Source organism: Etheostoma cragini, chromosome 13, assembly GCF_013103735.1.
Source record: "Etheostoma cragini isolate CJK2018 chromosome 13, CSU_Ecrag_1.0, whole genome shotgun sequence".
Lineage (NCBI taxonomy): Eukaryota > Metazoa > Chordata > Actinopteri > Perciformes > Percidae > Etheostoma > Etheostoma cragini.
Window position 1 is genome coordinate 21,349,746 of NC_048419.1, and position 16,806 is coordinate 21,366,551.

The following is a 16,806-nucleotide window of genomic DNA, read 5'->3' on the forward strand; positions in this document are numbered from 1 at the left end:
CACTAGCCTGAAGTTCACTAGTGTGGTGTATATTTAGATTGGCCATTCTGCATGATGACTAGTGCTTTAATTTTGTTTTGGTGCAAATGATTTTTTGCTTTTTCTTGAATGTGATTTTGAATGCAGGAATTTTCCTGCAATGTAGTATTGTTGCTTTTGCTTGAGGGAAAGATCTGAGTACTTCTTTCACCACTATATACGTATATTACATGATTTTCTTTTTTACTGAATAGAGCTGGGTCCTGTGTTGTGTGTTGCTGCTGCGGTTTTTGTAGTGCATTTGTTTTTGTGATTGTGTAGTGTGTTTGGTGTGGTCCCTAGGAAAATAGGCTCCGGCTAATGAGGAGGCTAATAAATGAAATGAAATGAAAAGACGTTTCTATAATACAGCCGGCACAAGAAAAGAGATTTACACAAAGACACCCACAAAAAATGTCTTACTCGAAAGACAACAACGTGGCAAAACAAGAAAAAAACAAGAATAAAAACAAAGTTTAACATGAAACACACTAGACCTGTTTGAAAAAGGACAGGAAAAAGCCTGGGCTTGACCTACCCTGACACTTTACAATAGACAAGAGCACAACCAAATAAGATAATCTAAACAGACAATTTAAATATAAAAATACTACTCCAATTTGTGTCATCCTCTATCAAGTTAGAGTATATTATCCCTGTAGATATAGTTCAGCAGAGCCCTGAGCTGTGAAGACCAAACTGCTTCTACTTCTTTTAGTTTTTGCATGTTCATTTAATTGCTTCCACTTTAATTTCAAATGATCAATGTTATCTTTCTTTTTCTCCTCCACTTTTATTCTTTTGCATGCTCGCGTCATCTCTGTGTGTTGCTGCTTTATTTGTGCTGGAAAAAACAGCTTCCTGTCCCCAGATACAAGAAGGTAAGCCACTGAGATAAGCTCAAATCCCAACCTGTCCCTACAGTATTGTTCAATACGTAGTCTTATCCAACCCACACCCAGACCCAGTGAACCCTGATAGAAACCATCACCAACCCTTAGCTAACCATTAAATGTTTCTTGTGAATACTGTATGTTTAATGCTTTGGCTGTGTTGTTAGCCCCATTCTTATCTGGTTGTTCAGTCATCTATATTCCAAATAATTACTCAGCGACTACTTTAATAATTCGTTTACAAGAGTGTGCAAAGCAGTGTAGTGAATGACTACACTGGACGGAAAGGTCAACCAATTAACTGATGAATTAAAAAGGTACACTCCATCTTTATTATACAAGATGCTGTCATCCATCATGAATCAGTGTTGTTCAGGTAGTTATTTGTAATTTGTTGTGGTCATTTATATTTTTGGTGAACCTGCTTTTCTTCTGCATACGGTAGCAGCATCCTGCCTTGCCCAAAAAGCCCTTTAACAATTTCAGAGAGTTGTAAAATTTGTAATTAATTTATTCTCTGTCACATTCTCCGTCTATTATTTCTCTGTCACATTTAAAATTGTATTTCAATTCACATATCAATCTGCAGTAGATTAAAAAAAAAAGTGCAAAAAACACTTCTACACTTGTTTATTATTTATTTATTATTAAAAACGTAATATAAAAAGGTGTTTGTGTGTGTGCACGTGCGTGCCTCTGCCATCTAAAAAGGCACAAAAACCCTTTAACAGCATTAACAGAGGTTTAGATAAGACAGAACTTTATTTACCCCAAAGTAAATTGTTGTGCAGCAGTTGCAGTGCACAAAAGGAACAAGTGCAAATCTAAAGAGCACAACATTAAAATATCAATAAAAGGTACATATGTCCTCTCACCTCAGCACAAACATCTTTGTTTGAAAGCAGCAGTTGCCCTAGATACGTCTTCTATGTTTGGCTGCTTCACCATGTGAGATTAAAAAAAAGAAAGAAAAAAAGAAGAAACATGCAGCCGTAGCGCAAAAACAAGTTACAGTACCACCCAATAGTTCCCAAACTAGTTTAAATGCTAGTTTAGTTTAGCTTCCTGGATATAAAAAAAAAAATCTATTCTGTTTCTCCACTAAATCAATGACATGTTATCAATGACATGACTAACATTGAAACTAACGTGTCCCAGCGTGACCCTGCGATGTAACCCCCACCTCCACCCCTTTCCTTCCGAAACCTCTTGATCATCAAAGTTGACATTCACTGGCGATGAATGGGACCCACCTGCCTGCTTCCCATATTGCCTACTTCCATCAGTCCACAATCACCTCAAGTTTCCTTGACCTAACCACCTCCACTGATCCCAGGTGGCCCTTGTAGTATAACCCCTTAAACATGACTATGTGTCAGCTTCCTCTGAATGAGATCAATACCCCGTCTCATCCATCCTGCTATCTGCTGCTCCTGGTGATTGATGCTTCTCCCACCTGCCTGTTACCAGGCCAGTCAGATATGGTAATGAAGACACATGCCCTGGCTAATAAAGAGGCTGATAGCACTGTGAAAAATAAGCACCCATGTGGGACATACGGCTTAGAAAATACACATGAACAGTATTAGTTGTTCTAAGGCTTTATATATTAACTGTATTTATGGATTCATGTATATATACACTGTTTGTTACTAACAGCAAGTACCATAAACCTAAATTGGACACCTAAATATGAAATTTTGGTGATGCTGCTGGTAGAGGTGTGCAGTACAGGAATCTTAATGAATCTTCAATCCTCAAGCTAATTGTAGTGTAATGAGTCATTGTTATAAATTATTGACAAGTTGCTTTTTGCATTGGTGCTCCTGTCGCTGGGGACTTGATCATGATGCAATATCTATGTTACAGAAAAAGGATAATTCCTACAATTTGGGTCTCATTTGTTTTAGTTTTGGACACCATTTCAATCAGTATCATAATAACCTAGTACTCAAAGTAATTGCTGAGATCTGGGAACACATTACTACTATGCTAATGATGTTCAAACCAGTAAGTCCCTCTATAAAGTGTGATGGATTTTGACAAAGGAAAATTTGGGTAATCATTTTACTATTCAATATAGTTTTGGTTAACCTGGGGGATTATTTACAACCTGTCTGATCGTCCGACTGCTTGTGTTTCTTGGCTCATCTAACATCTGACTATTTTTACCAACAGGATCGAAGAAAACTACACAAATAAGACCAAAGTTGTTATAACCAGAACAGTCTTTTAATCTTAACCTTATAATCAATTTGTACGTTGGCCTGGTGTTGTACTGAAATTGTAAACTGAATTTGTGCGATGGATGTTGCTTAGAAGCTAAGACTGAAATAAAGACCTTAAAGCAATAGTTTGGATATTTGACTACTGCACACCTCTAGCACGGACGAATGGATAAGAAACTAATTCAACCCCGCTTCAAAATATCCAGACTATCTGTTAAATATCATGGTGTTATACTGTAAGTGGTGATACAATCATGTACATGTTTGTTTGAACGGTGACGTAATAAATACTACATTATCAGGGATGTTAAATCTCAATGAGATTATACGAATCATAATTTCCACCTCTACTTTAGTTGGAACTAGTATATACAGTATACATAGTTGTGTAACGAGAAAATATTTCTCCAAAATAATGACTGGCGTTTAAAGTGGTTGCTGCCGTTCAAATTCAAAATACTGAAAAGAGTTGGCCCCTCCTTCCCAGCAACGAAGTTCACGTTAGGTGCCAGGGTGAGAACGCTAAACCTAACTTCACACAGTTTCAATGTTAGCTTGATGTTTGTCTCGCATGGGCAGACATGACTCCACAGTGCAACGGAGTTGCTAAATTCTGCTATGTCGACAGTTATAAAAGCCGGTGCTCACGTGGAGCTTTGTACCCGGCCTGCAGGCACTTTATCTCGAATAACCGTAACAACGACCACTAAAAAGATCACAACCTTGCAGAGCTTTGTGTCCAACTGACAGCCACCTTTCCTCTGAATTTTTTTTTTGGCGTACGCAATTTTTGGCTTTTGGGCATGCGTACACTTTTTGTAAGGATCCTATGCACAGTTTTATAAATAAGACTCCAGGTGTCTGTATTAAGTTTATAATAATATTGGAGGGAAAGTGAAACACTGGCTACCTGATAACCAATCACACACTAGATTATCTTTGCACGGCACACCCGGCATCTGTGGGCCCTGGATGGGAAAGTGAAACACTGGCCAGCTGATAACTTTAAAATCAACAAATAACCCTAAATGATTGTCTTGATACTGTCATGCGTAAGACTTTTTTTTCTTATCGGAACTCGGTCTTGAGTCACACTCAAACATTTTTGGACTTAAATTGGACTAAACTAGTCCTGATCGTGGAATTGTCTTGGACTTGACAAAAGTGGTATTGACTACAGCCCTGCTATAAGCTGTCTCCATCTTTTAAATGCATCTCCAATATTTGCCTGTTCCGTTTGTTTGCTGCTTCCATGGCTGTCCTACAGCTGTATTGGGCTGCATTCAGGTTTTTATATGTATATCTGGCAACCTGGTCTGGCCGTCAAAATAGACAGTTAATATCAACAAACAGGTTTTTTTTGTCTGCACTCTTGCAGTAAGTCTAAGTTGTTTTCAATTATTCCATCCTCTTTCAGTCACTGTCTGGAGATAGTAACTTTTAAAGAGAAATACACACTTTTTTTTCAAATAGGATTCTTAACTTATCCAAATTATCGATTATTTTTCCCACCCCTAAGTGTTTGAAAACAACTTCAGCACACATACATTATAATGTTTTCGTTTCAACTCCAGCTTCCAACCGGACCCCTCCACTACATGCCAAACCCAAGTAAACCACTCACTTCCTCTGAAAGATGGAAGTTCATCATTTCCAACACAAAGAGAACTAAAGTTATTTCCGAAGCATTTACACGCTGTTATTCAAGGGAAATTAGTATGTGTGAGATTGGAGATGTGTGGATACACTGATGCATGTTACCCATCTTCCTTTTGCAGTGGTCATTTTTTTCCAACCCTCAGTAATTATGATCAACCGAGTATTCACAGTGTGCTCTCGCAATCAGCAGCATGAAGCAGCTGCCTGTTTATTCCAATCCAGCCCCACATAATATGCCTAAGTTTAAATGGTAGCTCAGGTGTTTGGTAAAGTCAACAATAGAGGTAAATGAAGACACCACATTAACCTCTCCAATCAGCTCTAATGGTGCCGTCTCAATAGCTTTGTTGTGTGGAAAGCATAGCATGGCTAAATATCAGCAGGAAATTGAAGAGGAGCATATAAATAGTAGAAAATGAAAATAAATGAAAAAGGAGTTGCAAGTAAAGGAACACTTTTAGGAGCTGGTTTATTTTTGAAAAGACAAAAAAGTGTTTTTCTTTCAGATCAAGCACGTTATATATAGCCTATAGCATATTTTCCATGTTTAGTTCACCCGGGCTGCTCCTCGGATAAGGGGGGAGAAAATAAGAAATAAGATTGAGGAGAAAGGGTCACGGCTGGCACAGAGATTGGAGTTGCAAAGTGAATGTTGACCGTGTTGTATTTTTTAGACCCTTCTGCCTCTCAGCTGTGCCTTGCTTTTTTTTTTTGCTGGATTACAGTCCTCAGTGTGGGAGCAGGCATGTCTCAATGCATGCATCTTTGACTATAAGTAATTTAAAATAAGGTTGCATTCCTTTGCTTCTCCCAAGGCCTACTCATGATATAGCCTCCAGCTTTGTGTTTAAGGGGCACACCCAGTCTTTGGGCTTGTGTCTCCACTGTGACGCAAATGGTTTCACCTTAAAGGCCGACAGCATGTCAACGTTTGAAACTTTAAAAATAAGATATGCATTTCAAGCAGAACGGTTCAACCCTCTGGCACCTTACAACTTGGCCGTTAAAACTAATTTCATCAGACGTGGTTTGTTTTTCCTTCATGTCTGACTGTGAGGTCGTCATTTTACCACAACTGTCTCAAATAAAGGCCTTTAGCAATGTGTGACTGCACATTTAATGATCATAAAAGAAAGATGGGGAAAACACAATGTCACACATTGTGCTATATTATGGATGCATTTAGTTAACAATGTATTTACTTTGCTATTCCCGAAATTTAAATGTGTCAAAATGTGTTCATTCGATGCAGTCTCTCATTGACTGGAACAACATGTTGTTGGAAAAGTAACAATGAAAATGGTATACTGACTACTATCTACCATAGCATGTTATGTCCCACACATTTCACAAATTCTATGTCTGCCCCCCGCCCCCCTTAAAGTTTTAGTTTTTACATCTAAAATGTGTCATCTGACTGTCCAGCTGTTAAAATCTAGATGAGAAAAGAGAGTTGATGACAATGCAGATGAACTCATCTGGGTCACCTAATTACCTTAAACTGACAGCAATTAAGCTTAATGAGCAGCAAGGAGCCGTGCAGAGAGTGATTTGTTGATTTCTTTTGCCTCTCGGGCTACATCCAGGTTCTCCCATCTTATCAAGAAGTGATTTGCTTTATGTAGGAAGAGAGAAAACCTTTGCATTATTTGAGTTAAAACTATTATTTCACCTAATCAATCTATCATCACCTATCATAAAGTATCAAGTTTCTATCATGGAAAATTAACATGATTTTAGGATTATTAACTTAACTGCAGATTTGTAGCATGTCTGTATTTTTTTTTATACAGTCATAATTATAGGAAGCAAACCAACACCTTATTTGCTGTTACAAATCAAGAAGAAAAAGAAGAATAGTAATTGTTATGTAAAGCAGAGAGGATTAGCTGTTAGTGTCCCTGGCCTCAATTTACTTCCCATGACTACCTAACCCCGTAATTTACTAATTCAGACTGTTGAATGCCTCTTTAGAACAGCTTCGGATGTTTTATTTTTGCATGAGTTATTTTTGATACTTTATAACACACACACAGACACACACACACACACACAAATATATTTATATATACACGTATATATACATATATGTATTGACACATGTCATAAGACTTATCAAAACATCAACTTAAAGCAGGCTATACAGAATAAGTTGCGTGAACATTGTCGCAGTAAAGTAGAAAAATCTAAGTAAAATTAAAATATAAGATACCTACCACACATAAGGCTGAGACTTTCTCATTACATTTCGGTTTTGTGATTTAGAATTACAACAAAATCCTATAGGTATATAGGAGCTGTTCTATCTAACAACAACTGTTACCCTGTTGACGTGATATATTACTGCATGTAGACAGAACTGTCTCTGTGACATACCTAAATTAAATCTAAAAGACCCAGAGAAAAAAACATTTAAATTGACTTCAAGGTCTGTTTTTATTCTGTAGTCTCTGTATAGACTTTCAAGTGTCCTTTCTTGATACGTCAGAGATCTAAGTATATCGGACACTGGCTATTTGCTACTAAAGTGCTCATATTTTGCTTTTTGACTCTTTAACCTTTCCTTCATTGTGTTATATCTTTTTTTGTGCACATTACAAAGTGAAAAAGGCCACAGTCCACCCCAAAGGCACTCACCATCTCCAACAGAAAACACTGTTCACAAACTACTCCAAACAGCTTTATTGTAGTCCAGCCTTTACTTCCGTGACAAATGTGCGTCACTTTGTAACAAAAGTTTTAATGCTGGCCAAGCTGCTAGCTTTGCACGCCCTCGTACTCTGCTTCTGACTGGCTAGTAATCCCTACCTAGCTATTGTGCATGTGCAACTCCCAACAAAGATGGAACAGAAGTGTGATACCTCACTCTGTAGCTTAAACAGAGAGCTCAACACACGGGGTGAAAAGAGGAGCTGCAACAAGGTGCAGTACATCAAAAATATGTTTTTATTATTGAAAATTAAACAGTGTAAACCTGTTCTGATATAACCTCTAAATACAATTATGAACCTGGAAATGAACATAACATGGGTGCTTTTAAATGGCTAAAGAAAGCTGTGCTTCTATTTTCTGCAGACAGGATCCAAGGCAGTAGTGTTAGAGACACAGCTGAGTGTCATTTTGCTGCCAGTAATTCCTGCTGAGTGCTGGGCTTTGAGCCGAGCTCCTCTATTAAGCCTGATAATTGTGGGTGAATAGACATCATATTTGTTTTGTTTTTCTCTTTTTGATCCATTAAATAAAGAACCATAAAGACTGGGTCCCATTAAAATAATATTACATTTTCAGTGATCTTCATCATTTGCCAGATAAGAAATGAAATATTTGTATTGTAAGATCATAAAGCTAAGGGGGTTTAGAAGCATTTTTATTCTTTATGCCACATATTAATATACCTGAATCTGCTTTATTGGCTAAGCATGTATACTGCAAATTGGAGTTTGTGTACAAACTGGAAGTGGAGTGGGTAGGAGAAATGTTTTTTATTGCTATAAATTGTAATTTGATAAAGAAAAATTGTTTGGACTAAACAAAATATTTGTTGCAATGAGTTTTTGACACCTTGCACATAACATCTACAATATGATAATGGCCAAACTTATTCCCAATTTAAGTTTGATCTCAAAACGGAGTCGGCAACCTGAACAACCTCAACACTATTCGAGGTCAAAGAAAAGTAAACTAAACTTATTTGTGCTCCCTATTCTGTGTGGGTAGAGATTTGATTGAGGTTTCTTGTGTTTATTCCTTCAACATCTTACCTTCAGGTCCTTTCTTTTCCCTCAGTGGGCACCCACATGGTATTTTATTTGGTCACTTTACGAGTGACCTTTCCCTCCTGCTCACTCTGAGTCTTATTGATTTGCTCTTCAAAAGGGATTGCTAAAACCTCTTCTCTTGTAGTCCGTTTCCTCATTCACTTCACTGTTTCTCAGGATGACGAGACCCTGCGTCCCTATCGTTGTATTGTACTGAATGTCTGTGGGACAGAAGGCAAAAACTTCGGTCACACAAATGGATGTCACACAATTGGTTTCCGCAATTTGTTAGACAAGTTCTGTCCTATCCAAAATCAAATATCAACTTGTGTGAAAACATTAACTTTTTTAGATCAAAACTCCAGGCAGCGTAATTTGATTTTAATCTGATGGTGTTAGGGTTTGCATAATTTTTACTCGGTCAGACTCTTCTGCTCGGTCCAGGTCTGAGAACTGCTGGACAGATTGTCATAGATTTTATATGAATATATTTAAGTGCTCTGGAAGAGGATTTTTCATGATTTTGGTGACCCATGACTAGGGACAGGTATGATAATGATTGTATTCTTGTTAATCCAGGAAGAATGTCTTTGAACCAATCTTAAACTAAACGCTGAGCCACAGTGCCGCTGTATAATTACCTCGGGAAGGAACTTGTTTTGGTAATGTGTAAGCTCAAAGGTCGTTTTAGTTGTGCAACAGAAGAATCAGACTGGACAGAGTCTAGCAAGCTGTCTGGATTTAACCTGCAGAGATCTGAGGAGCAGTATACCATAAGACCATAGTCCTCGAGAATCAACTGGAGTTTAGAATTACAACACGAAGAAAGCAGACGTCCGAAAACGGACCTCCGAAGAAAGTGACATACAGTGGAATTCACAACCGAATGAGAGCAATCCCGAAAGTGGAACATCGTGGATATAGACTAGTGAACTTACAGGGGATAACTATCACTGCTGCCTCTAGGGGGTGCTAAGCCAGGTGTTTAGACAATAAACTGCATCCCTTTGTATTGTGCTGATGTTGCAATAATCGTTGGCCAAATTCTCATATATAAAATTGTTACACAAGTTTTAAAGGAATTATTCATCTTTATGATGATTTGTCTGTGTATAATTCACAGGGGCTCAAGCCGATGGACCACAACGGGCTTTCTGACCCCTACGTCAAGTTGCACCTACTGCCCGGAGCCAGCAAGGTGAGCAGCACTATGTCAACTAATAATAAATATTTGCTGAATTTTCTTAATCTCCATGACCACACCTCAGTTTTGCACTCCCAATAAAATTGTGCCTTGTTTCTTTGATTAACTTTATATAAAGTTGGCCTTTCCCTATTTAGCCTAGCTTAGCATAAACACAGGTGTAAAAAGCCACCCAAGCTCTGTCCAACGTGAAGTATCGGCTACACCTACCAGCACCACTACAGCTCACAAATTAATACCTATGTAACGTATTTGTTTAATCGGGACATAAAAAGGAAATGAAAAAAACAACAACTACTAGACAGAACAAGATTAGCTTTTTTAACCTGCCTCCTTCTTCTTTTACCAGAGAAATCGTGCAAACAACATTCCCTGGCTGACCTACCTACTTACTAATAATATGCTTCACTTGTGAAAGCCAAGTCTCTTTTCATTTTGCTGTGAGCCAAGCTTTGGTCTGCTCAATGTCGCAGGTGGACGCACTTGAGGAGAAATACCTTATGATCTGTTGTGTAAGAGTCATTATTAGCTCCACATGTCCGACCCCAACCACGTTTTTTCCACCAACATGATCACTAAATACACATGTGTGAATCAAAGATGGAAATGTATCTCAAATGTCAAAATACAAAATGACTCACAAGTTTCCACAGAATTCTTTAATTTGTTTCTGTCTGACAGGAGGCCTTGAGGTTGATTTAATCCTTTTCATTAAAGTCTTCAAATCTAATATAGATCAGTGAATGAGCACACTCCACAAAAAGCAGCTTATTGAAAGATAAAGCTGGGTGATTGTATATCTACCTGACTCACATAGTCCTTTCTTCTAATACCTTTTCAAACTTATCTAATTTTTTCTTTTGATCTGAACTTTGTAATTGTTCAGTACCCTCTTCAGCTCTGAATTTTGACCTATATCTGTATGTATGGGTGTAGTTAGTTACGCCTGTGAGAGATGTAAAAAAGGATGATTAATCATGGAACTGCATGCTTTACTCAGTTCTAACGTTGTAAAACTTTAGAAGTGTGGATCATTACTTCAATGTTACCAGAGATTACACATGCACATTTTGCCTTGAGAATGAGAAAAGACAAGGGAGAGGGATGGGATGACACACAGCAAAGGGCCGAGGGTCAGGTTCGAACCCTTAGTCTGCATCGAGCACACGCTCTACCAGTAAAGCTAGAAGTCACCCCAAATATTGATATTCTTAGAACATTTAGTGCTAACACACCATGCAAGACGAAGAGCGTGTGTCGAGTGTACAATTAGGCAAAGTATAATTAAGCGTATTAAAATGGCTGCAATAACTTAATCTAAGCCTCTTAGCAATGGCTGCTTAACACCAAACATAAAAAGCAAACCTCTCAGAAATGAACAAAATAAAAACGATAAAAGACTTTACAAAAAGGATAACAAGCAATAGAGACAAATGTATGCACAATGAAAGAAAAAAGTACAGTCACAGTAGCAACTGCTATTAGGTTATAATACTCACCACACACCAGAATAGTGAGTGTTGAAAACTTTATTTTCTTAGACTGTTAATACTACTGAAAACTCATGAATAGATGACTAGTCTCGAATATATATATCCTCTGTACATTTAAAGGTCCCATGACATGGTGCTCTTTGGATGCTTTTATATAGACCTTAGTGGTCCCCTAATACTGTATCTTAAGTCTCAAAACTCAGCCTAGAGCCAGTCCCACAATGAGCTTTCATTGTGGGAGGAGAGAGTGGCTTTGACCAACTGTCACTTTGCTTGTTTGAAAGCAATGATGCCTCTCTCTCATGGCTGGGCCAAATTCTCTGGGCGGGCAAAGCAGAGAAAGGGGAGGTTGCCCCTTATGACCTCATAAGGTGCAAGATTCCAGATCGGCCCATCAAAGGCAGATTAGGATACCCAAGGCTCGGTTTACACCTATCACCATTTATAGCCACTGGGGGACCAAAGGCAGGCTGGGGGAACTCATAGTAATGTTAAAAAACACTCAAAGTGAAATATTCATGGCATGTGACCTTTAAATTTATTTTGTCCACCTCAGCTGTACTTAGGGTCAGCTGCAGAGCTGGTACGCTAAAACTATAAAAAGGTAGGGCTGCCCGATATGAGGGAAATGTGCAATATGAAATAACATGATTGAATATTGCGATAATGATATGACTTGCAATAAATAAACAAATATTGAAGTGTACTCAGTTCTGCTGCACTCATTCTTTTGCTCAAATACAAGAAATTGCTTGTTGAATAATAAAAAAAAAATGAATGGAAGTCATTTTCAGCACTCTTTTATTGAACAAATTGAACATTGAATTGAACATAAAGAGGATCCCAAAAAACGAATGACAGAGGCATTTTAAAGTATGGCTTTCTAATGATATTTTCTTTCACCTAACTACTAAAATCTCTGAGTGTCTTTGGCGATATGTCAGACTTTACCGGTAAAACAATAAAAACAATATGCAGCCCTAATAAAAGGCACATGTGCTGCCTGTGTTGCTTTGCTCTGCATGGGAGTCTTTTCATTATGTACTTAACTTCTTGTAAGGTTTATAATTTTTCATGATCTGTGCTAATTACCAGGCAGAATTTCTCTTGTTAATCTGTTGACCTACATGCTGATATATGAAATTTATAAAACTGCACTAGATTTTGGAAGTTAGAAAAACCTACCTGCACTGTCCTAAAGGGGTTGAAAGGTATACGTATACAAGGTCTACAATACAAGACTTACAACATATAACCTAGTAATCCTACAACGAATGTGGCCATTAGTTTTAGATGAGTCCTGTCATGAACTCAAAATTCTAAATTGTTACGAGGTTATAGTGTTTATCTTGCTGGCAGCTCCTCCAGTAAATAATACAATAAATAATCTAAATACTACTAAGTATGGTAAAGCCACATATTTGTTTTTATGTTTTTGCGATCTGCACTTTAGTTTGTGTGATTTGTTTCTGACTTTCATAGAAATGTTGTTTTTTTTTACACCAGGCTTGGTTAGTGCCCAATATACTACTGTGAAGTAGATAAATAAGATGTCATTTACATAAACTCATGCACCCCCTAATTTCATCATCCCATACAGGCTTGGTATCCAGGAAAAAACAGTTTAATCTATCTAATCTTGTGTTGTTCATTCTATACAATGATGTATTGCTTGTCTTTGTTGAATAATACAGAAGACATTTAGCTTAAACAATAGCATATTAATCGCAATCAAAATATCTGTGAAAAAAATCTCAGTTAGATTATTTTCAAAAATCGTTCAGCCCTATTTCCTCATATTTCGTATCTGTTATTATATACAAAGGCAGGGCAAGAACTAAGACATTCAAATGCATTCTCTCAGTACCATAATTGCCTATACCAAATGTAGTAACAACACATCCCATAGTAGTTCAAATGTTCACTTTGGACCAAAGGGCTGGAACATTGGCTGAAAGAAAAATGTGCACCAGCCTAGAAATGTGTGTTAGAGACCTTTGCATATATCATAGAGGACAAAATACCACAACAAGAACCATTTGAAATGTTGCGAATGATACTTATAGAGGAGCTTGCATAGAAAAAAGCTTTCTGTCACTGCAGTGTGCAGTACATTTAATAATAGGCTGAGAAACTCTGCCGATCTGCCATTATTATTGCAAACCTTTTGATTCTACTCAAATGTATAGTTTAACAGATACTGCTGCTCTGACGAACTGACCTCTCACTGGTATGTGAATACAGATGACAACAGGTGCATTATTACATTCTCTACAAGCCTGAGGTTTTTCTGGCTCTCTGAACTCAAAGTGAATGCATCAATTAGATAGCTGCAGACAGATGGAAACAGTCATAATGTCAGCGATGCACATGCCACCCTTTATTCTGAGGAACAATAATGTGTGACTTTTGTTGTGCAGTGTACATGTGTAACAGTGTTAATAATTTCAATCTCTTTGTAATCCAACTGGAATAAATTGACTTCCTGTGTAGGATGGTGCCTTTTTCTGACAACTTTTTTTTCCTTGAAATTAAAAAATTGAGTAATTTGTGAGATAGACTTGTGAATGTTAACATGAGAATGTGTAAGTTGCCTTTCAGAAATAAAAAAAAATAAAAAATAAAAAAAGGGCACTACAACTGCAATTAAACAGTAGTGTAATAATTGTCCCACAACACATGGAATAGGCCCATAAAACATATCAACAGTCTGCCTGCTGTTGGTCTGTATTAAACCTCTCCACCCCCTTTAATCACTGGAGTTACAGAAGTAATCCGCCATCTGTAGATATCATCTGTGATAATATCCATGAATATCCACAGACTTGATACAGAGATTTCTCAGCGACCAGTAACCAGATTGCGCTGTACATTCATTGCACCCTGAGGATGTTTCAAATTTCTTGCAGCAAAGTGTATTTTTACTGAAACACTACAGTTTACATAGCTTAAACAAAAACTACTGTGAGAGCTCTGATTATGACTGTGTTTGTTTGCTCTCCATTCTACCGAGACAAACATGAAAGAATTAGTTGAACGTACATACAATACAACACTCGACCAAACAATTGAAAGTAACAAAGTACTTGTAGTATTTGTACTTTTCTAGTGGGATTTCCATTTTCTGATATGTTCTACTTCTCCTCCACTACATCTTGGAGGGAAATAGTGTCCTAATATCTACATGTATCTGATTGTGTTAATTATGTCAAATCAAATCAAAAACGGATGATCACCACAGAAAATGAAGCTTAACAAAGCTCTCTCTGCCTCTCTCTCTCTCTGGCTTCTACTCTGTGAGCGTGCACTCAAAGTAGTCAAAACAGATCTTGCCACAATCTCTCTTAGCCAATCATATCCTTACTGTCACACTTTAGAACCCATTCTACTCTCTGCTGCTGTCAGTTGTCATCTCAATACAAACTGATGCGACCTTCCTCCACACCTTCACCTCTAGGCTTCATCATATCAACGCCCGGCCCTGCTCCATATTCCATCATCCAGATCTTTAGCCAAACTCTCTTCACCAGCACCACTACCACCACCAGTGTCTAGACCTTAGGGGGAAAAGCCAGAACTAATCACAGCATAACTATGCCCCTAAATGCACTACGTTGTTATGAGGGTTATTTCTAGAAAACTTAACTCAAATTCTTTCCATCATGCTGTTAAACAAAATTGATGGTTTTCTCTACGAAATCTCTCCTGATTAAAATACTGAGATACTGAAAATAATACACTGAAATAATGAGTTACAGATTAAACCTGTTGTTTGTCTAGTTTAGCACCATTAGTTCTCCCTGAGTTGTTAATGGGACCTTTCACCTCTAAGCCTTTTATATAGCCCATATATATAAAATCATCCAATATTTTACTTGAAATCAAAGAGTAGAGAAAAGCCCAAAATATACGTAGAAATGTGGGAAGCAGAACTTTGTTTTCCCACCTCATCAGTCATCTCTCAACCTGTCATATTTATTTTGCGACTCTATGGAGGGGAACCACTGGACTAAACTTTCCCTGCGACTGACCATTACTTAAACATTGATTGATTGATTAGTTTTTTAATAATATAATATGTACGTTTAGAAGATGAGTACTTCTTGCTGTAGTTTGAGGCTCAAAATACTCAAAGCCTTTGAACATAAAGGACATAATTACATCAGCTGTAATGATTCATCTGGCTTTTTATCTAATTTCTCCCAAGATAATTGCTATCCAGTGTTAACCGTGGGTTTTAACAGGAGTAACCCAGTTTTTAAATGATGGTTCAATTATTGTTTTAGATTATTGAATCAGATGTCATTAATATGTGATAAAACAACATTGTAGCATCTGTCCAATGTGAAAAACATCTACCAGCTGCACCCCTATACCTCACTAATTAACATGCTGTGCACGACTGAAACGAAAAAACAACCATGTATGGTTTGAAGAAGAGTTATTTCTTGATAAACACACAGGCGCAATGACTGTGAGCTTCCCGGGATTTATTATAATAATAACTAAATCAAAACTTTTAGCCACTGATAGTATTTAGCAACCAGCAGTATAGTACTATAGTAAAGTCAGTGCACTTAAGTACTAGGCGGAGGATACACTGCTGCTCACCAAGAAATTGTTCTAGCTTACAAATCACTTGAAAACACATTTACAAGTGATCCGCAACAAATGAGCACAGGGTGGATTTTGCGGGACAGGAAGTTAGGCACAAAAGAATACATCCAGTTAATTTTCAAAATAAAATTCACTGTGTTCATGGCGAATTCTTCATGGCTACACCTTGAAAATGTCATAATGGGCGGAGACATACTGGTGGTTCAGTTTATAGAAACTACATGCTGTTATACCGTGCGATGATACGTGAATTCGCGAGATTACGTTGGCCCTTTCAGTTGTTCAGCAGTTGGTGGAAATCAGGGGTTACACTCACACACAACTTCATATAGAAAACCTTCTTTTCAATGGTGAGACAAAGACAGGTTAAGGGACAAGATCCATGCCCAGAATAACTTTTAAAACTAGAAAGTTTGCTAATTAGTGGCTATTTTTTAAGACTAGTGGAGCCAGCCAACGTAGGTTAACATAAGCAGATTCAATGTCGATAGAAGGCCGGGTCATGCTGCTGTGTATCTGCTCTTTGCATGTGTAAGAGAAAGATTTAAAGACTATATAAAATCTGTTAGGTCAGAGCCCCAGTAGATTTATGATACCCATTGCAGCGCCTAATGACAGGTCAAAATATAATTTAACATGAATACTGGGTGTATTGTATCATGGGAACTGTAATGCAATACACCCTGCACTACTACTGTACTGTTGGGAAAAATTCCAACATACGTGGCCAGTTCTCTGATTATTCATAGGCTTTAGTTTTTACCATCATTTACCACTTATTTAATAAGATGCTTTTGTTTTCCACAACATGACTTTGGCTTTCTCCACCTGCCATGTGTTCCTCAGTGATCCATCCCATTGTCCCTTCTACTGAAGTGGCACTGTACGTCTTCTGTGAATAGCTATGGATGAATGGTGTCAAAGTCAGCATCTTCT

The 16,806-nt window shown here is 37.7% G+C and overlaps 1 protein-coding gene across 2 annotated transcripts in view; it reads left to right on the forward strand.

The window, feature by feature from the left end:
• doc2b (double C2-like domains, beta) overlaps positions 1–16,806 on the forward strand; it is a 115,174-nt gene that overhangs the window by 66,255 nt on the left and 32,113 nt on the right. The window contains exons 3-4 of one of the 2 annotated variants that reach the window (XM_034890490.1): positions 876–899; positions 9,680–9,754. In XM_034890490.1, the coding sequence (XP_034746381.1) occupies positions 876–899; positions 9,680–9,754 (99 nt within the window). The remainder of the gene's footprint in view (positions 1–875; positions 900–9,679; positions 9,755–16,806) is intronic. The other variant, XM_034890491.1, reaches the window with a different exon arrangement.